The 23,819-nt window shown below is 40.5% G+C and overlaps 1 protein-coding gene across 3 annotated transcripts in view; it reads right to left on the bottom strand.

The window, feature by feature from the left end:
- The window catches only part of Pla2g4a (phospholipase A2 group IVA), a 143,980-nt gene that overhangs the window by 8,909 nt on the left and 111,252 nt on the right, over positions 1-23,819 (bottom strand). For all 3 annotated transcript variants that reach the window (XM_048431007.3, XM_048431008.3, XM_085688139.2), the window contains 5 exons: positions 21,825-21,896; positions 18,330-18,572; positions 12,399-12,583; positions 3,510-3,705; positions 2,016-2,173 (listed from right to left, as the gene is read on the bottom strand). In XM_048431007.3, coding sequence (XP_048286964.3) covers positions 2,016-2,173; positions 3,510-3,705; positions 12,399-12,583; positions 18,330-18,572; positions 21,825-21,896 — 854 coding nt within the window. The remainder of the gene's footprint in view (positions 1-2,015; positions 2,174-3,509; positions 3,706-12,398; positions 12,584-18,329; positions 18,573-21,824; positions 21,897-23,819) is intronic.

Genomic DNA, 23,819 nt, shown 5'->3' with positions numbered 1-23,819 from the left:
ATGGGTAGCACCAACTAGACTTATTAGCCTAAAGAAAAAATGAAACACAAAGTTGAGTGTGTGTGAAATTGGGGTGGATCTGAGAATAGACTTGGGGGGCTGTATATGATAAAAATACAATGTATGAGATCCCCAAATTTCATATATATTATATGCATTATTATAAATAATACTTAGCAGTTTGTGAAGAACCAATGCTTATTGGGCTATACTGAGGATGGTAGCTTTGGAATTCAGCCTATTTTTATGCAGGCTTTAACTTTGTCATGTCTGTGTCAAATAAACTACCTTCAGGAACACTTGTAAAAAATGTAAACAGAACTATACAATTACTTCAGAAGATGTCTTTAGCAGATCTAATATAAACAGGGACTAAAAATAGCAAGAGAAATGCAGCTGCTTAAAATACATATGTGAGTGTGTTCATTCCTAAGTCGGATAGAGGATATTTATAACCCTTACAACACTCGTCCTTTTCATTAGAGGATGATTTATCAAATTCAGTAGATTTCTATCCCCAAGGAATGTATGCCTATTAGTTTCAAAACAGAAAATTGGAATCTCCTTAGCTCTCTTCTCCTTTAGTGTAATTAAACTTTATAAAATACAACTCTCTTTGGGAGGCTGAAGAAATGGCTGAGAGATTAAGAACACAGGCAGCTTTTCCTCAAGCTCTGAGTTTAGCTTCTATCAGCCATGAAAGGCACCTCACAGTTGCCTGTGGCTATGTCTGCATGGAACTCTGACACCTCCGGCCTCTGGGGTACCTGCACTCACAACCCTGCCTCCCACAAACACACATAAAATGAAATCTCAAATAAAATAAAATGCAACTCTATTCTGACCATTTCTATGTGTTCCTTGTTTCACAATACTCATTTCTCTTCAAATTTAACCATCACGACAGACATAAGGCAGCAAGATTTTTAAATATTTATCTCCGTGTAAGATTTAGTCAGTATATGTGAAGGAAATAATGTATTGCAACTTTTAGTAAGTATGTTACCTATTAGCCATCATATACTGGAAAGGCAAAAAGAAGGAATTTTAGAATTGATAGGAACTGAAGTATAATAGAAAATTTTTCATATGATCATAAAAATGTATTGATTTAAAAGTATTATGGTCATTATGTCATAACGGCATTTGACCTCTCTTTAACTGTCTCATGGAAAACAAAAGAAGCAAGCACTCTGATGTGTCAGTTGTCCCTTAGCACAAAATCTAGTTAAGTTCTGCAGAAGCAGCACATGTAGGTGTTCTTTGCAGCCATTCATCACCTCCAAGAGGACCAGCAAATCAGACATGACGCATGGCTCGAATTCACTGTCTTTTCTTATTTTCTTCCTTACTATATACAATCCAAACAGGCCAACGAGCTCAGCTTTCACAACTGATGCTGACTGGCTAGGGGCTGTGATTTGGGCCCACCAGCAGATGATTTCAATCACACAACAGTATTCTGACATGGGGCAGTCAGACCTAACCAATCTCAGAGACAAAGACTAGCAGGTGTGCTAGCGATGGATAAGAACGTCTGACAGTGAGGGAAACACTTGCTTCTAAAGTCTCTCGCACAAAGCACACATGAAAAGTTAAAACTGCAGGAAGTTCCAGGATTTGGCAATATTGTCAAAAGCTACAGAAGCCAAGCGTTTGAGAGCACTAAGTCATCGGTGAGGTAATAGCACTCACGTTCACTCCCCTGCCTATACGCTGCTCTTCCGTCACTTCCTTCTTTTCATAAATTATCTTATCATGAACATAGATGAGGACAGCTGGGAATGAATCCTCATGCCACCAAACAATACTACAAAGTGTGCGTTCTGATTAGCAGCAGACAGTGATGTCGTTATTAATGAATTCTGCATGTTCTTTTATAGGTTAGTGAAATGATTCCTAAGAAACAAGGCACTGCATTGTGGATTGGGCCATTCCCAAGCCTGATTCAACTTCTTGTTGAATTCACATGCTTGCTAGTGACTTCACATGCTAATGGTTGGGGAGATACTCACATCAATGTTGTTCAGCGTATTGAAGTACATTAGATCATGTAGTCTTTTGAATGCTTGATTTGGATACTGAAAGTTGAAGGTTGAAAATGGCGATTCAGGGTCATCAAAAATGTCGAAGTCAGCTATTTCTTTCTCCTCTTTTGTTTCCCTGGGGACACCTATATGCCAAAAAAGAGTATGAATCTCGCTTTCAGAAACAAACAAAACCTCCCAAACATACAAGCAACCATGAAGACAGCACTGAGAGTCACCAGAAAAGCTATGATTCCTAAAAGCAACTATTTGCCCCAGACAGCCACACTCAAGTTGTAATGGTACCCAGCTCCCAGACAGCCACATTCAAGTTGTGATAGTACCCAACTCCAAGACAGCCACAGTCAAGCTGGAATGGTATCCAGCTCCTTGCCTATTGGTATATGGGTAGAAAGGATGAACCTATAGTCTGGGTGTTCTGCCTTGCACTTTCGCAGATGGGTCATGTTCCTCTTGGGGTAGCTGACTGACTAGGATGTGCTTTGCTGTCTGTCTCCTTGCCCAGTATCACTTCCTCACTCCCTTACAAATAAACCATTTGCACTTGACTTTTGTCCTGAGACTCTTCCTCTGGGGAAATCCAAACCAAAACACTGAATCCTCTTCAAGCCCCAGAAATCCCTGGACTTACCAACCTCTTGGTTTCTCCCTGAGAACTGACAGTAATAGAATATTGACTAGGTTGCTTTCAGTTTGCTACCAGGTTTCACTTTGAAACTAGGGTTTCCGTCTGAAAAAAAATACCAGCCACCATTTCTTCTCCCTGTTATGAGGCATGTCTCATAGCTCTACCCTTACTAACTTTTTATCATTCTGAGGAACGTAGGAAAAACCCTTCTTTGCTGCATTGCCACACCCATCTCTTTTGTCTTTTTCCATTCACAAAATGGAAAACTGCATCTTCTGGTCTGAAAAGTGTTGAGCATTTAATGCCCCTATGCATCCTTCTTTGGTTAATGGGTATCTCCTAGGATGCATAAAAGTCCACCTAATCCTCCAGATATGGAAAAACAGAATATCCATTCCTTGAACTAGATTCTCCGTTGCTGTAAAATACAATGTGGAAGCCCAAAATGGACAGTCATGCCACATGGTTAGATTACATTGAGTTTTGTGGTCAATTCATATTCCCAGAGGCTTTTGAATGATTTTATTTTCAAGACAAGAACTGTTTCACCATGGTGCAAGTCAAACTCTTTAACATCCTTTATGAACAGGATATCTATCAAACCCAAGACTCTGGTTCAATGCTCTAGCAATTCTTGCTGAGCTTCTCATTCGACATTCAGTTCCTCTATCACGAGGAACTCGAAATTTGGGGGTAAAAAAGAAGGAAGCACTTGGGCTCTCAGGTCACGGTTATTTGTCACAGTAAGAGAAGCATTCCCTGCCCTCACACTGCATGGGACAGTGTCGGTACAGTCACATTGCCAGTCAGACTTCAACCTCATGGAAACACACCTGGGGCCTTGTACTTTCTGAAGTTGATGTTGGCCAGAACAAAGTGGATAATGGTAGGGCAGTCATTCTCCACCTCGGGATTCTTGGGTTTGAAAACATAGCACTCCTTCAGACCTTCCCTATCAAACACATACGGGTCGATCTTCGGAAAGGGGAGCTTGTTCATTCTAGCCCACTTCTCTGCAAGTAGAAGTTCCTGCGGGGGAAGACAAAGACACATTTAGAAATGTTCAGTCTTCCTTTATTCAGCTGGTCTGTCCGTCATTCTATATCCATAAGGTATTATTATCTGCCAGCAGCTGCTAAGACAAAACAAACAAACAAAACCAACACTGTCTTAAAGGGCTGTGCAAATCACCAATATCTATATATAAAAAATTCTCCCTAAACAAACCCAATACTGTTCTGCCAATTCCCAGCACAGGCTGGCTAAATATTAGGCATTTGATGAATTTAACAATAAGCAGAACTGAGTATGCATTTGCTAGAGGAAAAACAAGTGGTTCCAAAATATTTACAACTACATGAATGGGTTTTAAGGCTTGGGAAGTTAAAGACTCTCACACCGAAGAACAGGAACCACTATGCTGTGGTTGGTTTCTGTTGTTGCTGTTTTTGTCAACTTGACACAATCTAGAGCTATTTAAGAAGCTGGAACCACAAATGAGAAAACGCTTCCACTAAGACTGGTTTGCAGGGAAGCCTAGGGGCATTTCTTTATGTTTCAAGACAAGGTTTCTTTGCAAAGCCAGGGAATTTTCTTAAATAGTAATTGATGGGGGAGATTCTAGCATACTGTACATGGTGCCACTCCTTGGGCAGGCGGTTCTGATGTATATAGGAAAGCAAACTGCGTAAGCCAGAGAGCAGCACTCCTCCACACCTCAGCATCAGTTTCTGCCTCCACTTTTCCAACTTCCCTGGACCACAAGCTGTAAAATGAATAAATCCTTTCCTCCCCAAGTTGCTTTTGGTGATGGGGTTTCTTTATTTGTTTGTGTGTTTGGTTTTGTTCTTCGGGGTTTTTGTTGTTGATGTTGTTGTTTTTGAGACAGGGTTTCTCTGTGCAACAGTCCTGATTGTCCAGAAACTCGCTTTGTAGACCAGGCTGGCCTCAGATTCACTGAGATCCACCTGCCTCTGCCTCCCAAGTCCTGGGATTAAAGACATGCCCCATCACCGCCCTTTGGTCATGGAGTTTCATCAAAGCAATGGAAAAACTAACTAAGACACCCTATTACTGGATTTTATACCATCAAGGTGCCAAAAACATATGAATTAAATTGTTTTGCTAAGAATGTGCAATTTAAGAACAGTTACCCATTAACTTCACTATCAACATGGTACAGGTTCTTGCAAAGCTTGAAAGATTCTCTTTGTAGAGAAAAGACTTTTGAAAACAACTGGACTGAGCTCCCAAGGTCCAAATAAGGAACAGAAGGAGGGAGAACACGAGCAAAGAAGTCAGGACCACGAGTGGTGCATCCACCCACTGAGACGGTGGGACTGATCTAATGGGAGCTCACCAAGGCCAGCTGGACTGGGAGTGATGGAGCATGTGGTCAAACTGGACACTCTGAATGTGGCTGTCAGTGAGGGCTGACTGAGAAACCAAGGACAATGGCACTGGGCTTTGATTCTACTGCATGGACTGACTTTGTGGGAGCCTTGTTTTTTTGGATGCTCATCTTTATAAACCTGGATGGAGTGGGGAGGACCTTGGACTTCCCACGGGGCATGGAACCCTGACTGCTCTTAGGACTAGAGAGGGAGGGGGAGGTGAGGAAGGGGAGGGAAAAGGAAGGCGGGGAGGAGGTGGAAATTTTTAATAAATAAATAAATAAAAGAAAACAACGCAAGCTGTGGGTTTTAGAGGAGCTATAACATGCATTGAGGTTCTCTAGCTTTTAGTGTGGAATGGTCCAAGGTACGTAATGGCCTCTTCATTTCTTGTATGTATGATAGCACAACATACTTCATAGTATTTTGTATTACTAGGAAATGGGTTTTTAAGGATGTTTCATTTTGTTTTCAGTAATAAAATTATGCACATTTTAAAACTAAATTTACATATACAAATTGACTTTGTTTGGCTTCTACTTATGAAAAATAAATAGAACTTCGGGCCTCAATGCATCAAATCAATGAGCTCTGAAAAGAATGAGAAACCCCATCTCAAAGAATAAGGTGGAGAACAATTGGGGAAGGCATCTAATATCCACTTCTGGCCTCTATACACAAGTACAGATATATGCGTGTACATCACATTTTCACATGAATATACCCAACATGAACATATACATACATACTGAATTTACACACACACACACACACACACACACACACACACACACACACACTAAATCTAACCTGGCAGAATTGGCAGAATCACCGTGGAAAGTCAGGAAAAGAAAGATCTCATTTCTTTTTCTCTGCAGCCTTGAAGGCCTGAATAAATAAGTGATAATAGAGAACCAGGGTGTAAAACCACAGATTGGGCCCGATGCCTGAACCCAAATGCCAGTTCTGTAGACTGGAGGATCTTTCTGAGCTTAATGTTCTTAAGCATAAGACACAGAGAGCAATCTGAATGGAGAGAACTCGCACTTCACAGTCCTTAGACAACACCTGTCACACAGTGAGAGTTATGCAGATATCCGATCACTAAATAAGGACAGAGAGAAGAGAAAAGGGAAGAAAAAAAGAAGAGAAAGGAAGAAAAGCAGGAACCGTACTAGAGAGACTCCTCAAGGGATGAAGTTCGGGACAAACCACAAAATTAGCCTTTCTGAAGTACTCCTGTCATGCTGATTTAGTCAGTAATATAATTTCTACTTCTGCAAAATACCGCTCTCTTCATGAGATAGCTCTGAAGATTAGAGATAAAGAATAAAAATCTTAGGTGGACAGCAAGCAAGTACTTTAACCTAGGTCCCTAAGTTGAGAGAATATTCAGGTTTCACTGCTCCTGATGGTTTAGAAAAGTGATGAACTCTACATGCCTGCATGTCTGTGTATGTATAGGTATACCCCTGAATACAACCTGCTCAGTGTGCATCATGCTACTTGTATGCATGTTCTCATCACTGATCATTTGGTATTGGGTAACCAATGGGTGTGCTCTTCCCTGGGGAAGACCATGTCTCCCACTCTCAGCATTCCTCAGTTGTCCGTAGTTCTTCATGTAGTGTTGAGGCCTCGTGGTCTTTTCCCTCAGCCTCAGAAGAGAGCAAGGAGGGGCAGAGGGGAGGGTTCGGAGGGAAGAAAGGAAGTGGAGATGATCTAATTATATTGTAATCTCCCTAAAAAGCAATAGGGACCCTAAATATTCTAGCAAACTAAATAAAAAAAGTCATGAACTTTAAGTTGAGCAATTCTCCCAAGATTTACAAAGAAATAAAACTTGAGAGAAAGGGGATTTAATGGATACGAAAGCCGCTGTTTTATCATACACTCTGTAGAATATAGTTATTCTTTGCTAACACATTAATAGATGTAAAACTTCTCGTTTAAACTTTAAGGACACTTTTCTCGTTCCTCCTTTCTCCCTCACCCACCCTGTTCAGCTGAACTCCTCCTGCTAGTTCATGTCTAGCACTATCCACGATTATTCATTCACGATTAGTCCACACCACGGCCAGACCCAAGCTCATACTGTAAGGCAGTTGCGTGAGGGTAAAGACCAGAAGCTCTCTAATGTTTATAAACATGAGTCAGGGATGACCAAACCGTGTGTGGCTGTGTGGAGAAAGAGGGAAAGGGAACTCTTTGAGGTAGAGGTCTGGCTATTTTTAGCGGGACGGAGTTAAACTGGAATCAGGAAGTGATGGGAACTTTCCCTTTTCTGCTCCGCTCCTGACGTGGAAAAGATTAGACAGTGGTGACTGCAAAGGCCACGATTACAGGATGGAAAAACATCTCCTTCCTGCTGTCTCCTCTCTCTCCAGAAAGACCGAGAAACAATGACACAGACTGTGTGCAGAGCCCCACAGTTAAAGAATTACAATAAAGACAATGTTTTAGTGAGCCCAAAGACCTGATTCTGAAATGACAGCAACACACCAGCAGCGTGCCATGCTGTAACATCTATCAGCTGCTTCTTGATGCCCAAGAGGCTTCACTGAGGCAGGCACTGATGGACTGTAAGTTTACGTAAGTGCCAATTACAAACACAGCTTTCTATAAAGAATGAGGGACCCTCATTCAAAGTGATACTTTCAAAAATGCCTAGGCTCCTTTTTTAAGTACTAAATCATAACAAAAAACACAAAGACAAAAACAAAACAATTTAACAGAAATATATTCAGACCACAGTGAGAAGGGCACATGCATGCCAATTAATTAATTTGGGCACACAATATATTCTTAATACCCTAAAATTTTCTCATTATTTAAAGGTTATTTTTAAGATTGGGGAGATAGATGGCCTAATAGTATGTAAATAATGTAATATTTAAAACAATATAATGATTAAAATTATCAAATCAACTCATATAAGATGGAACTGGCAGAGCTATCACTCAGGATTCATTTTTTGTGGTTATGGTTATTGTCTCTTCTCATAGAAAGCTTGCTATTCATCTTCAAGAGCCTGTTGGAACATAAGTAGGGACATACAGAGTCTGTATAACACTTGGAGCAGTTAGCACTCCACTTGCAAGCTTGGTATACACTTGCAAAAACTTCCTTGAAGAGGCCAATATGAGATATAAGTGCTCATCACAAGACACCTGATCTAAAACGGGTATGGTAGGTTGAATGGTGTCTCCAATAGGATAAATCTACATGCTAGCTGCCCACCTACTATGAATGTGACCTTATTAAAGGAAAGAGTTCTTTTTAAAAACATCACTATTGTTATTGTTAATGGTTTGTCTGTTGTTTTGTTTTGTTTGGTGTGTGTGAGGGTGTGTGGGTCTGAGTGTGTGTGGGTATGTAGGTCAGAGGGAAACTTTCTGAAGTCACCTTTCTCCTTGCCCTCTTGGATCTATGGCTAGAATCTAGGCTGTTGAGTTGTGCAGCAAGATCTTTTACCACTGAGTCATCCCACTGCCTCAGAAGGGGGTTCTTCAAAATGTAATTAAGGGGCTTGGGCTGTGATCAGACTCTATAATGGGGCACGAATAAGTACTATGGCAGTTTTGATAATAAAAGACAAAGAGAAACCAAGGAAAAACTGAGGTAGGCTGCCTGGCGGTGGTAACACATGCCTTTTGTTCTAGCACTCAGAAGGCAGAGACAGGCAGATCTCTAAGTTCAAAGCTAGCTTGGTCTTCAGAGTGAGTTCATAGACAGCCAGGACAACACAGAGACACCATCTCTCAAAAAAACAAAAATAAAACAAGCAACAAACAAACAAACAAACAAAAAACCCAGAAACACTGACCTAGAGGCCGAGGTGACCCACCCACTGGTTAAAGAATGCTCTAGAATCTGCAAAAGGCAACAGAATTCTATCACAAATCCTGATAACAAACACAGTGCTGCTCATACCCTGCTCATAGCCTATTCAACTGTTGGCCCCAAAATGGAGACAAAACACTTTTTCTGTCATTGTAAGCTATATATATATATATGATGTCACTTTTAAAAGCAACTCTGAGAAAGCAGTGTGAGAAATAAACCTGCAGGTACCACAGTCTATGCTGTGCAGTCTTCCTTGGGCATGGTGGACTGGCATTCACAAAGTCCACCCAGGCTAATGTGTCTCTGCAGACTACTTCATTAGCCATGGTACATTGCTGTCTACAGATCTGTCACTTGAACTGGCTTGGGTGAGTAGCTCCCTCACTAGACATGGTAGAACAGTGTCCACAGAGACAGCACTTCAACCAGCTTGGCCATGATGTGACCCAACTACCTTCCTGGACCTGGAGGGAGGGGGGAGGAACTTGAACTTCCCACAGGGCAGGAAACCCTGACTGCCCTAAGGGACGAAGAGGGAGGAGGAGAGGGAGTGGGGGGAGTGGGAGGGTGTTGGGAAGAGGGGCGGAAATGGAAACTTTTATAATTTAATAAAATTACTTTAAAAAAAAGTGCATCACGTGTGCCTCACAGTTCTAAACCGAGAGCAACACCAAACACCAACAAATAGATCAGGCCAATATGGAAAACCACAGATGTTTTCTTGTTTCCACCCAGAATAACCTATAGCGAGAGAAATGTATCAAAACATTATTCCTAACCCTCGTGATGCTCACATCAATCTTTCTTATGTCTACTTCACCCCCACACCCACCTTCACTGCCTCCTTTCTTTTCCTTCTGTTCTACGGAGCAGACCCTTTGCTCTGGCTGGCTTCGATCAGGAAGTATTCAAAGAGCACTAAAAAAGTGAGCCAGACCCATGTGCAATATATGAACTGCGATATAACATAGTACAAGTCATGACAAAATGACTTAAAATAATCTTTTAATAAAATGTATGAAAATAAACCAATAGTGAACCCTAGGTTCTGCTGTCCCAGCTTTCTGACCTCTCAATCAAACCCAAAGCACCCTTCCCCTAAACTCCGAGTCTGCTTATTTATGAATAGTCTGCCCATTGATAGACGCACCACAAGGATTACTGGCATGCAAGCCTCCATGGTAAATCAAACAGATATTGTATGTACCTATATCATTAAATGAGTAATAAAAGTAACACTTGATCAAATGAGACATGGGGCTGTTTTCCTTAGAGAAATTAATAAGAATAATGTTTGGAATCATGAAACTCTTTATACAAGTTTGGGGGGTATTGTTTTGTTTGTTTGTTTGTTTTGTTTTTACAGTGAGAACTCTCTGTTCTATAGAAAACAGTATCCCTTACACTAATATTGTTAACTTAGAAGACCAATTACAACATGGATAACACAACTATTATCAGAAGCCAAGATATCCACCACTGTAGAGCTTCCTAATGTGATCTGAGATTTAACTCTACTTAGGAAATGCTGTGTGTATCAACAAACAATAAATGAAGTGAATGTCTGCTTGTTTTCCTCTCCTGCATTTTCTGTATGAAATGGCTTTCATGTAACCCATGCTAGTTTAGAACTCAAGGTAGCTGAGCATGATCTAAACTTCTTTCCCCTTGCCTCCACTTCTCAAATGCTGCGATTGCATGGGTACCACCACCCTGAATTTCATGAGGAGCTAGGGATTAAACTTAACAGCTTTATGTATGATAGGCAAGCAAGTATCCTACCAACTGAGGCACATGGCCAGCCACTGTTATGATTTCTTACCCACACTTATGCTCTATTCTTTAATGAAAAATGGCGTCAATATTTTAATATCAAAAACAGAAAAAGGAATCCGTGGATAAAGGTTAAATGAGTTAGAACCCAGAGACCCACATCAAAGAAGGAGAAATCAAGTTCCCACAAGTTGTCCTCTGACTTCCACACATAAACACACACACACGCATTTTTAAAAATAGAAATTAGGATCTGGAGAGATGGCCCCCTGATTAAAAGCACTTGGTTTACAATCACGAGGATCTGGCTTTATTCTCCAGCACCGATGTAAAAATCCAGACATAACTGAAAATGCTGGGACCCCAGCATTGGGCAATGGAGGAAGGCAGAACCTGAGAGCTCTATAGTGAAAAATGGCATCGATATTTTCATATCAAAAACAGAAAAGCGGATCCGTGAGATGGCACAGTGGATAAAGGTCAAATCCAGTCTAGCAAAATGGTGAGCTTCTGTGGAGACTCTGTCTCAAAGGAACAAGGTAGAGAGGAATGCCTCACTTCCTGCTCTGGCTTTTACATAAGGGTGCATGCATACATATACACAACTTTCTCTGTCTCTCATCTCTCCCCCTGCTTCTCTCTTTTTTTCAAAAAGAGATGAGAAGAGGGGAAAAACCATCAAAATACCAGCAGCTTTTATCCAGAAGTGGTTGGTATACATTCCAATAGTTCATGTATCATCTAAGAATATACTCTTCTTAAAAATAAAATTCTTGCAAAATACCGTGCTTTTGATTTGTGTTACTAAGTGTTCTCCTACAGCTCTTGATTAGTATCCTCTCGTCCAGCAGTACAGCTCTGACTCATAAGAAATTATGGCTTTGACATTTTGCACTCCCATTGGTTACATGAATAATACACTATCTCCTCATCAGTCTCACCTCCTTGGAGTCATCACTGGAACCTACCTCCTCCTTGCTCCTCATGGGTCACCGGGTTCTACCCATGACTTGCACAGTGCAAGATTTTATTATCCTCCGCTGGGGTTACAGTAAGTCATGGCTTTAATCTTTTGCCTTCCACCCACCAACTCAGGTTAATCATGCTAAGATTCTGATTTCATGATTTCATTTGTCTGTTGGAAATCCTCCACCAATCTCCATTTTCTACCTTCCAATCTTAATTTTTTTTTACCTGGAGCCCTCTTAACAGGTTTAATGTCTGTTTTCCCCATCTTTGCAATGTGTTCACTGCCATTTCTGTGCGGTTTTCAGCCCATTCACTTATTTCCCTGTTCTCTGACTCCAGGAAGCACCGTCACATTTGCATATTAATCTTTGGCGGTGCACATAATTTGATATTATCGCACCAACTCTTGTTTTCTTGGCTGAATACTACAAACAACCTCAAAAGAAATAGAACATTAACATGTTCGAAACGTGAGGTTTTACAGACACTAAAGAGTTGCTATTCTAGCCACTATTCGTTCTAGAAGCTTAGTGCTTGCCACGGTCGGCGGGAACTGTCAATCTGACACAGCCTAGCATCATCCAAGAAGGGAGTATTAATTGAATGAGTGTCCAGATCAGATCAGATCAGTAAAGGGGTATTGTCTTGATTCTTAATGGATATAGGGGGACCCAGTTCACTGTGGGGTGCATGCACCCTTCTTTGGGCATGTTCCTACTCTGCTTACAGAAATCTCCTTACCTTGAACGGAGGACTTGTGTCACTTGGCCTCGCAGAAAAGTCAAAGGAGATGATGAGATCCACTCCTCTCTGAGGTCGCAGAATCAAGGGATATGGCAGGTTAAAGGTGAGCCCACTGTCTACAACATGAATCTTTTTACTCTTGACATCTAGGGGTTCATATATCCGTTCAAATTCATCTGGATCTTTTAAAAGGAAAGGAAAGACATGAATTAAATAGTCATCTGACATTAGTGTAGAAACATAAATCTTTACTGTAAATCTGAGAGACAGAATTTCCCCATGTTTAGCCCCCTCCATCTTTGTTAGAACCAGGTATGGATTTAACTCTGGCAAATGTAGGTAAGTTAATAGCTTTAAGTCTTAGTTTCTTCATCTATGATACCAGAACAAACACAATTATCAAGTTAAGATGCCAAGGGAAGAACTTAGTTTAGGCTTTAGGACTGACACGGCTGACACTAGCCACGATGTCTTTTATACTACTATCTCCGAAAACATTTCTTCAGACGTCACCTTGTTTAATTTTTGTAGCAGCGAGGCAAAGAAGAGGACACTTAGAAATGGAGGATAAAGTAAACTACAAGTTACCTATAAAATGAAACAAACGGGCAAAGGCACAGTCTGAGCAGACCCATCTGCCTCTCTCTGAGCCAGCTGCACATTCTACTAAGGGATGAGAGTCCAAGATAAAAGTTCAAACCACACCCTCCATAAGCATGAGTTGGGTGTCCCCATTCAGGCACAATTCTGGGTCCTGGACAAGCCCAGTAAACTATAGTAGATACTATAAGTATATTGCCAAATAAGCAAGTGCACTGACAAGCCAGTGCAGTGAGGGTCATTATGGCAGAAGTACCAGAAGACAGCATGGAGAGGAGTGAGCATGATCAGGGGGGCCATTTCTGAGAAGACATCCTTGACCTGAAACAAGACTAACAGTACAGAAGCACCTAACCAGAGTAGTTTAGAACTTGTAAACCATTCATTCATTTCTCAAATTGTCTATTTAATAGTTGCAGAACACACATTCTGTAAAACTGACAATATAGAAGTCAAAACTAAGGTCAAGAGGGCCCAGTATATAACCAAAAGCACTGACAGCATTTGAAATGAAAAGCTTAAAAAAGCAGCCACTACAAAGCACAGAAATGGTTCATGAATTCCTGCTAGCTTTACTAAAACACACCAAAGCCATTTGATCATAATTAAACACAACATTAAAAGCTTTAAAGATAAAATTTGCTTAGGTGCAATCATTTTTTTCTAACACAATAAAGCACAAGAATTCATAAAGAATTTTCTTTGGTTTTGCAAACCCAGTGTTTTCTCTTTTAATTTTGGCCAAGATGTTCATGTCAGGAGACTTGTTATTTTTTTCCCTCTCCTGTCCTAAGCCCAAAATTGCCTTCAAGGAGATGCTCACGATGTGGATGAGCTCCTAACCAGCACGAGGCAGAACATCACTGTCCTGGCTCCAGAGAAGCTGACATTAAGTGAGTCAGGTTAAGAAATCAGGATTGAGCATCTGCAGTAACTGCCAAGTAGACAACATGTTCCCATTCAACCTACCACGCCTGGGAGTAACAGCAGTTTGTGGGAAAGGCCACTTAATCCCCATAATATGGCTTTCCGATAGCTACCATTTGTTTCTACTTTATAGCGAAATATAGATTATGGCAACTAATTGTTCAAGATATCCAGCTAATAAAAGGCCTGGATGGATTTCAGATGCCAATCTCCTTTGGAAATAAGTATTTGAGCTCTCAGACTAACACTTAAACTCAGTAGGCTATCCCAATCTGTTATGAGGAAGAGGTGTCAGATTCTGAAGGCATATCTCTACATTTTAGGACCAATTACATGACAACCACTAACATGTAAAAGCTTTGTCTCACGCTACAACGGGCAAATATCCTCTCAAAATTGAAAGCACACAAACTGCCCAAGCCTGTGAGTGAGTTAATCTGGTCCTCTGGCAAACATACAAATAACATGGTGTTGTAAGCCTGCAACAGCTCCTTAAACCAGTGGTCCTTAACCTTCCTAATGCTGCAACCCTCTATATAGTTTTCATGTTGTGGTGGCCCCCGGCCATAAAATTATTTTTGTTGCTACTTCATCACTATAATTTTGCTACTGTTATAAAGCATAATGTAAATACATCTGATAGGCAACCCTTGTGAAAGGGTTGTGTGACCTGCAAAGGGCTTACGACCTACAGGTTGAGAACCACGGACTTAGAGAGTTCAGCTGTATCTGATGGATCCATCACATAGATTCACTTTACAACAGACAAATATTTGGGTAACTGTGCTCTGAACTCTGGCCTGAATGAACTCATGTCAACTTCTCCTTCCGGAGAGCGTGTCACGGTAAACAGTATAAACACAAAGTAAACAGGAAAGAAGTCATGTGACAACGGATCGCTCCTCCAGAATTTGTTTCTACAGACATGTAACAATTTTACAGTGGCCTAGTAAGGGGGCTTCTATTATTTCATAATTTATCTTGATTCAAATATTTGAAGGCTAAAGTCATAAATACAAAATACTTTACTTTTTCTCATTTTTGAGTAAGAAATTATTTTAAGGCACTCAAATTTTAATGTGCATGAGCAGAATTGCCATAGAATAAAATATAAGCTTCTCCCATCATTAACATTTAGACTGGACAAGAGCTTTTACTTTTTCCTCTTTTCTTGGAGGACATGTACAATTAAAAGCGATATAGTCATAATTATTATCTTAATTGTGGCATTCCAGACATACAATACATAAGAGTTTGGGGGGGTTGTTTTACTGTTTGTTACAGTTATTTAATTCTTTGTGTGTGAGAGAGGAGGTCAAGCATATGCCATCCCACATATGAAGGCCAAGGACAACATTGAGGGAGCTGGTTCTCTCTATCTTGTGTGTCTTGAGAATTTAATTTATGTAATCAGACAAGACAGTAAATGCCTTTAGGTACTGAGCCATCTTTTTTGTTCTTACATAGGAATTTTAAATCTCTGGAAAAGAAATTATCAGAGTTTGTGATAAACCAGCCCTTGTCTGGAAAGGCACTAAAACTCAATTAGTTCCGTTTAATATGCGATGAGGTTTAGCAATAGTAGTATCTAAACAATAAATGTGAAGGAATTTGTTATCGAACTGATTAGAATTTTCCCTATATATTTCAATCGAATAAACATGAAATACATAAAAATCAATTTTGATGTAATGTTTACTGAGATTTAAGAATAAAAATTTTGCCAAAATTTATTAATATAAAAAGGCTTTATGTTATAACATGTCAGGAGCATCTCAAAAATGCAGGCTGGAGGAAATGCTCAGTGGTTAAGAGCATATATTGTTCTTGCAAAGGAGCCAAGTATTGTTCCCAGCACCCATGTCAGACAATTCACAACTGGACCTCCAGCTTCAGGGAGCTGATACTTTTATCACCTCCTTGAACACATATACGGACACACATGTTTACACATAGAAAAATAATAAAAATTTAAAATCTTCAAAAACAAATCTCATAGACAAATATTTAGTGCATATTATATATATTTCAGGATGATTAATATATAGCTCCTTATGCTGTTTTTATTTTTTTTAATGACTAGTAAGTCTTCTTTTACGAAGGAAACAAATATACACAGTGATTATTCTCTATACCTCATGGCAAGGGGAAAACCTCAGCCTGGCCACTATATAGCTATACTCATTGACTTACGGCAACTTCAGGAACAGGATGGCCGATTTTCTCTTTGCTATTAGTGCTATTATAGCCAAAATATAGCAATATAGCAATACTTCCATGAAACACCTCTTGAAGGAAAGGCCATTAAGAGTTTTTAATCTTCATGAAGGCAATGGCTGTATTTAACATGTTGTCTAATGAATCTTGAGGACCAAGCAACATTATGAGCACTTCTAAACTCTGTGTGAATGCAGAAAGGAATGAAGGAAGGAAACCAGGCAAAGATTCAAAACAACTGTTCAGACAGGGTGAGCAAGAAACAGGTATAATTCCTACAGTCACCAAATCTGGGTAATAAAGATACACAATGACCAATTGTACTCTGCATTTCACATAAGCAAACAAATGACTACACAGTCTCAATATGCCTACAGTGTTTTGTGTTATGTGTATACACATAAACATACTGTTTAATATTTAAAAGTTTAAGTAAAAATTCTTTGTTTTGTCTTGCAGTTCTAACACTGCCAAACAAATTAATGTTAAATACTAGAAAACTGCGAGGAAGTTCTTAGAGTGTGGAGTGAGCTCTTGCAGTGTGGAGTGAGCTGGTTAGAACACGTGGGCTGCTCAAACCCCAAGGAATCATATTGGCAAAGCGATGATGAGAAAAGAAATGAAACAAATTATGTGCCAAGAAAACTTCCATTCTTACATCAGCAAAATAATGACTACCAAAACCACAGGGGATGCTACTAAAGGGGAAGACTCAGAAGCCAGACTCAGAGACCTGAAGCTCAAGCCCAGATTTGCCAAACAGTTTGGGACAAAGACAATACAATTATTTTCTTTGATATTCCTTGTCAATGAAGCTTCCTTATAGATCAAAATCTATAATGTGCTTCATCCCAATCGGCAGCCATCATAAGGTACAAATTTGTAAAGAACCAGCTGCCACTGGGAGGCCAGGAACTGCAACTATGTGCCACAAACCAAGAAAAAAAAATGTCACCAACTGAAAGCTTTAATGTTAGCCTTCTCAGTCCAGGGGAACTACTTTCTCACAAGCAGAAATTTATTACAGCTAATATGACTGGAAAAATTGGAATTACATAATAATGTATAATAACAATAATTGGAATTACAAATGCATAATTATAAGTAACTCATATCCTAGAGTATAAGGTGATACACATAATACAAAATGCAGTGTTTGCTCCCCTTCAAGTCAGACAACAAATAGAAAACAACAACAAAATCTGAAGCCTATCGTCATTTCAAAACCGTCTTCTATGTCTGAGGAACCAGTGGGCAGGAGGAAGAAAGCTTTGGGAGGTCGTGATGTTTCAAATATCCACTTTAAAGTTTAACGGCATCTTGGCAATGACCTAAGACAGAAATGATTAAGAAATGATATTTGAAAAACTAAGGAAAAGTGATGGTGTGATTGAACAAAATGTAAGATCACCACAAGAAAGGGTCTATTACATATTATTCGTCACCAAAGCAAATGTAAGGCTTACTCTCTAAGTCACTGAGATCTGATGAATAAAGGTTACTATTTTGGGACATTTGATTAATTACAAGTCTGAAAGTGACAGATTCTTACCGGGCAACTTCACAAAGTTTCCTAATATTCCTGAAAACCGAAGTGACAGTCACTGCAGACTGGTCCACTCCAACTCCTGTGCTGCATTCTCCCCTGCACCACAAGAGGGCGCAAGGCCTAGTGCCCTTTCACCACATGCTCAACTCAAAGCTCCACCTGGCCTATTCCAAAGAGGGCCGCCCACGGGAAAGGAAGGAGGAAATGAGACATAGCTATTTCACCTCTTTCCACAGCCAGGCATGGTTGTGGAGGCGTTTGGGGAATTATTCTGGTGTTTTTGGAGTCAATCCTGGAAGCCTTGGCCTTGCTTCTCTAATCATTGGACTGTTCTCTAAGCGCCTCCTTACCTGCTTTTTACACTCATTGTAATTATCACGGTGGGGGTTTCCTGTTGTCTGTAAGTGAACCCTGACCATCAAAAGAAAAGAAAGGCTTTTTGGAGTTCGCATTTTTCTTCAAAAATAAAACAAAATAGATAAATAAATAAATAAATAAATAAATAAATGCCCCTCACAGGTCAACGTTCTTAAAATTGAGTCTAAATAAACGTTAATGGGAATTAAAATGCTTCTCCCCAAGAAGGAGTAAAGACGACCTGAATTAGCTCCTGAGGCTTCCGCTTCGGTGCGTACCTGCTACAGCCGCATCGAGTTCATCGTCATCGAAGGAATCCTGGGGGCTGAGGTCTCTCAGCGGAGACAGTGGGTAGGATGTGTTGAGATTCAAGCCCAGCATGAAGTTGTGCACCTTCCCTGCGCGGCCTTCTCGGGTGTTGAATAAAGCTGAGTCACTCACCAAGGCCATCAGCATTCGATGCACCCAACTTGCTTGACTGTCATTCTGGTACTCTCTTTCAGCATCTTCGTTCTCAGTGCCTGGAGTGAAGGAACACAGCACAGGTCAAAGAAGCACACGCATGCCAAAATTAGGCTGCTATGTTGTTGTCAACTTTATTTGGTTAATTACCAAAATTAAAACTGAAGTTCTGGGGCTTTGACTCAATATGTTTATTTGCATAAAACAAATGCCCAGTCACTTCTGTTTCCAAGTGTTCATAGTTAGATTTTACCTACACACAGTGTAAGGCTATTCTTCATGATGTCTCTTGGTCTATTTAGATATTTCAGATGCACTCTTAATAGTCTCCTTTCTCCCTCTCCCTAGCTCTCCTTATCTAATACACACACACAACATACACATACACACACACACACACTCACTTACACACACATAGTCTGTATTAGTTAATACTACCATCTATGGTTTCCAACTTTTCATGAGTGCCCATATCCTGCTTCATAAATATCCACGTGTTACAGAAAGTTAGAAGGACTGCAGAAAGACCCACCACATGACCCCTGATAACTAAAGACGCTCATGCACTGATCACAGGACTGTTATTTCATCCTCGCTTATAAAGTCTGGGGATTTAAAGCCCTGTAATTGAAACAAATGATATAAGGTGTTTTCAAATTCACAGTGGTCCAAAGAAGCAATCACAAACGACTTTCCCCTCTGAATCCCATGCCCATGATAACTCCTGGGGAATGTTGATTATCTGCGTTCCAGCCTCTCTCCACTTTGTGCTAACTATGAGCCCCTTCCCACCCTTCATTCCTTCATTAGGAAACCTCATAAAACTGTTCATGGATTAATGCAATCTGGATCTCAGGTGAAGTTCTCTGAGAAGTGCCTGGCCTTATATTCTAGCTTTACAGAAAACAGTGCAGCGGCCAAACCTAGCTAGCAGCATAATCCACTCACATTAAAATGAGAGAACCCCTACTCAAACCTCTTTTGCTCCAACTTCCAGAAGTCCTGGGAATAAACATGCAGAGTTATATAAAACTCTGTGTATTGAGGGGCTTGTTTTTAATTCTTAAAAGCTTTATTGTTATGGTATTTTGCCTGCACAAATGCCTATGTATAGTGTAAATGTATTGCTTGAGAAGGCCAAAAGAGGGCGTCAGATCCCTTGGAACTGGAGTTACACATGGCTGTTAGTTGCCATGTGAATCCACTGCTTTTAACTGATGAGCCAACTCTCTAGCCTCAGTGTGTGTTTTGAGAGATGAGTATCTACATTCATTCAGTTTCCATAATTTCTTACAAATATATGCAAAACATAAAGCCATGAACAGACAGAGATAACTTAAGTACTTATTATAGAAGGAAAGAAATATGAAAAGGATGCAGACACCATGCTTCCAACAATGCTCTAGTCCAGAAAAGGTAAAACTACGGAGAGAGAAAAGTAAGTCGTTTTCCTCCACTGATAGAATGGTTAAGTAGAGGAGAGAAGATTTGGACAGTTGTGAAAGGACGCCATGTGACACTACTAAATCCTCACAAACCGTCCCCCATAGAGGGTGCAGTCCCAGAGTGAACTGTCCTGTAAACAGAGACCACGACATGGCCGTAGAAGGTCATCAGCTGTAACAGAGGCACTAGGCAAATGGGACGATTCATAGTAGGGGACACTGTCTGGGACAGAATGGGACAGGAGATTCTACCAAAATGACTTCTCTGTTCCAACTTTCATGGAACCTCAAATGGCTGTCACAGCATTTCTTTAAAAAGCACAGTGCTCACCATGTCAACCACAAAGTTAAAATGAAACTAAAACAAAATCAGCAAATGCAAAAACAGCTCCTGAACTGCTCAGCCTCAAAAACCAGCTAGTGCTGAGCGGTGACTAAATTTTCTGGCCATCTATAGCGATTTCCTCAATCAGTAACAGACAGCTATGTTCCCTTCATAGCCTCACTGAACAGTCCTCAAAGTGCTAGACATATGGTATGTGTGCCCCGCGTGCTTGCTGGTTTCCTTCATTAAAAACAAATCCGGTGGACTATATCTCTAAGCTGTAGGTGAACCACCACAATTCATTGTTTCCTTCATAAGAAAAGAAATTCTAAATGCAAGTCTGAACACCTAACAAAATGTAAAACTTGAACTTTTAAATGAAGACATTTCTTGCAGGGTGGGATCTTCCCAGGACACCAGCTGATAACCAGGGCTGCCAGGCAAGGAGCCATCTAGGGCTGAAACTTAGCTAAACTTGGCTCTCCTGAAAGCTTGGGCAGCACGGAAGGAGGGTGTGTTTAGTCCTCAGAAGCCACAGCACACTGCTGTCCATGCCGTGGCCGTGTGCAGCTACATCCTGTGGAGAGGCAACTGTTCCCTGCCTTGCATAAACTCATCCTATGAAGAAATAACAGCAGGCTGGAAATGAAACAAGATTCTCTATTTTCAGTGATAATTGGAACGGGCAGAAAACAAGCCTCCCCTACATGCACGCCATGCCTGGGAGAATTCACTGATGGCTTTGGACAAAACAGTTCTCTGCTTTCTAAAGTCTAGGCAGATACAGTCAAATGGTAAAAGACTCTTCCCATTCTGATGCTTAGCTGTTTTTTCCATTTGTTTTGTTTTTGTTTATTTTTGAACTATTTTTGTACATTTTTATGAACCGTTTTCTTAGAAAATTGCTGTTAACATATACAATCTCTACATTTTTCTATGCTAACAAACACCACACTGCAACAAGTATCTCTGGACCTCGCCTTTGCCATCATCCTCATCCAAAATGCACTGACAACTACTCTGATCCACACCAAACTGACCCACTGCCAAAGGAGTCCTTGATATTGGCAGTCTTGATAATCTGAACACACTCCACCATTGCATTCTTCCTTAGAGGTGAGTTACTAATCGCCACAGAAGACTAAGGAATATGCTGACAGTCAAACCTTTTAGAAGGCTTAATGACAATATTTCAACGACATTTTCACTCATTTTAAAGCTAACTAAAAGTATTCCCCAATCCCATGTCCCATACTAAGTGGTCCATTTCACTAATCCGGCTAGAAAAGAGTTCACTAACTCACTACACCACCACCTCAGACAGGTCCGTTTGTTGCATGGCAAACATTTCTGAGGCTTTAAAAGAAAGGAAAGGATGTGGTTCCACTGCTTCCTGGGATCTACGCAATAGTCCCTTCTCTCACTGGACGCCTCCATCCCGACACTTCAGGACGTCACATGTCATCAGCATGAACCGAGGAGTCAGAGGAGCCTTTCCCCTTCTCTGCTCAAGATCCACAGGGAAGCTCTCACTCTCTTACCTTTGGGGACTTGGGCCTCATCATCACTGTCTGAGCTGTCGTTGCTCACGATGTGCTTTGCCGTAATATTTTCTGTGGGAAGGAGACAAAACCATTGAGGCATCTCGGGATCAAAATTCACAACTAAATGTAAGACGAGGATGAGGGAGGGGTGGTGCAAGCCTTCAATTTCAGCAGTCGGGAGGCAGAGGCAGGCAACAGGGAACTTTATATCAGTACTATAAATGGAGATTCATCAGATTCACCAGTTCTTAAAAACTTACCGCTGGGTAACAAAATATCCCAGCAAATAAATTTAGTTAGTATAAGTTTATCCATTCCTAGTTTTAAGGAAGGGGCTTTTTTATGAGTTTATGTTAACTTTAATAATAATAGCTACTTGATTATGTCTTGAAATGGTGTTTATGAAGGTGATTAAAGGAGAAAATTCAAATCTACAAGTGATCTGAACAATAGAGTCTCTAGAATATAAAGAAAGCACACTCACTTTAATCAACCTCTGATTTTTGCCAACACTGAAAAACATGTTCATTTTCAGTATGTTAAGAATTCTGTGTTTCCCTTCAAAGCAAACTAAGACCAGGGTGAGAACCAAGGGGCACCATTTATCCTAATAAAAAGACAGCAGTAAAATCTAATATCATCATTAGCCATCTTTTCCCAGGAGAAACGTGCCTAATTTGTGGACCCTGGAGATTATTTTTGTGATCACCAATTGCAGAAAAATCAGACATCTTGCCGATTCATATGCCCCAGAGTGACTTTGGTTGCAAATATAAAAGATGATTTTTCTTTATTCAACTTCAAGGCACTAGTTACACATTTAGAAATCTCGTTCACAGAACTGTTTGGGAAGCTGTAAGCTCAGAAAAGCAGAGGTGTGGCATGCAGCATCCCCGAATTTCTCTCCCTATGTCTGTGACACTCACTAAAGCTCAGGGGCCTGGATGGCTACATAACAGAAAGGTTAGTGAATTCCTGAGAGCTTAAACTTGCTTTTTACTGGCATCAGTGATAAATACAAAATTCAACAAAAGAAAGTACTTAAAAGCTAATGCGATTGTTCTGTCCATATTATAGCCATGACAGCACTAATTCTACTGCATGGTAGAGGGGACAGCAAGACAAGATCAAGTCCAGATGTCGTCCTTCGGTGGCTTTGATACTGCCTGTATGTTCTTTTTCTTAGGCATTTCCTTTTATCAGTCCCTGTTGCTTTGGTTTTGCTCTACTTTGGCTATATTTGGTATGTTCATTTAAGAAAATCACTCTGTCTTCTTTGAGAGGACATTTTCGGGGCATGAGTGGTTGAATTTCAATTCTTATCTTGTATCTTTATACAGCTCTTTTTAGAGGCAAAATTGCGCACATGGAAACCTCCTTGAGAAAGCCAATGATTTAATTTAAAGTTATTTAACTGAGGTCCAGTTTACCTTAAAGTCTTTGTTAAGGTAAGAGAGGGAAAAAAAAAAACCCTTCTGGGTGTGCCTTAATAAGGGGACCTCAGCTACACAAAGGCAGAAGAGGTTCCTAAAAGTCCTGAGCCCCTCAGTCACCTCTTCAGTTACATTTCTGGAAACCCTTATGTAATCTGAGGTACCATGCCCCCTGCTGACCAGCGGAGCCCAAGCACACCCTATCCTTTGCCCTCAGCCTGACACAGAGCTGACCGCTGTCCTCATGGGGACTTCTCCACAAAGATTTCTCAGCACTATGTGCTGTAAGCTTCTTCCTTTGGCTTGGCCCACAGCCACTGTCTCGCCCACCTTCTGATGTGTAAATTCAACCCTAGTCTCTTCCTGCCTTAGGAGAAGAACAAATAATTAACTTGAGTTATCAGGATTATTCAGAGGAGAAGGAACACAGGAAGCAGGCCACCCAGCATGGGCTTCCTCTCTGCTTTCCTTTCTCTTTTAAAAAAATCTTCACGTAATTCAGAAAGGACGGAGTGACTCAGAAAAGACTGAGTGACTTCCACAAAACTACCGGCTGAAA

Source organism: Myodes glareolus, chromosome 5 (assembly GCF_982192425.1).
Source record: "Myodes glareolus chromosome 5, mMyoGla1.1, whole genome shotgun sequence".
NCBI lineage: Eukaryota > Metazoa > Chordata > Mammalia > Rodentia > Cricetidae > Myodes > Myodes glareolus.
This window is presented reverse-complemented; position numbering and strand designations above follow the sequence as displayed.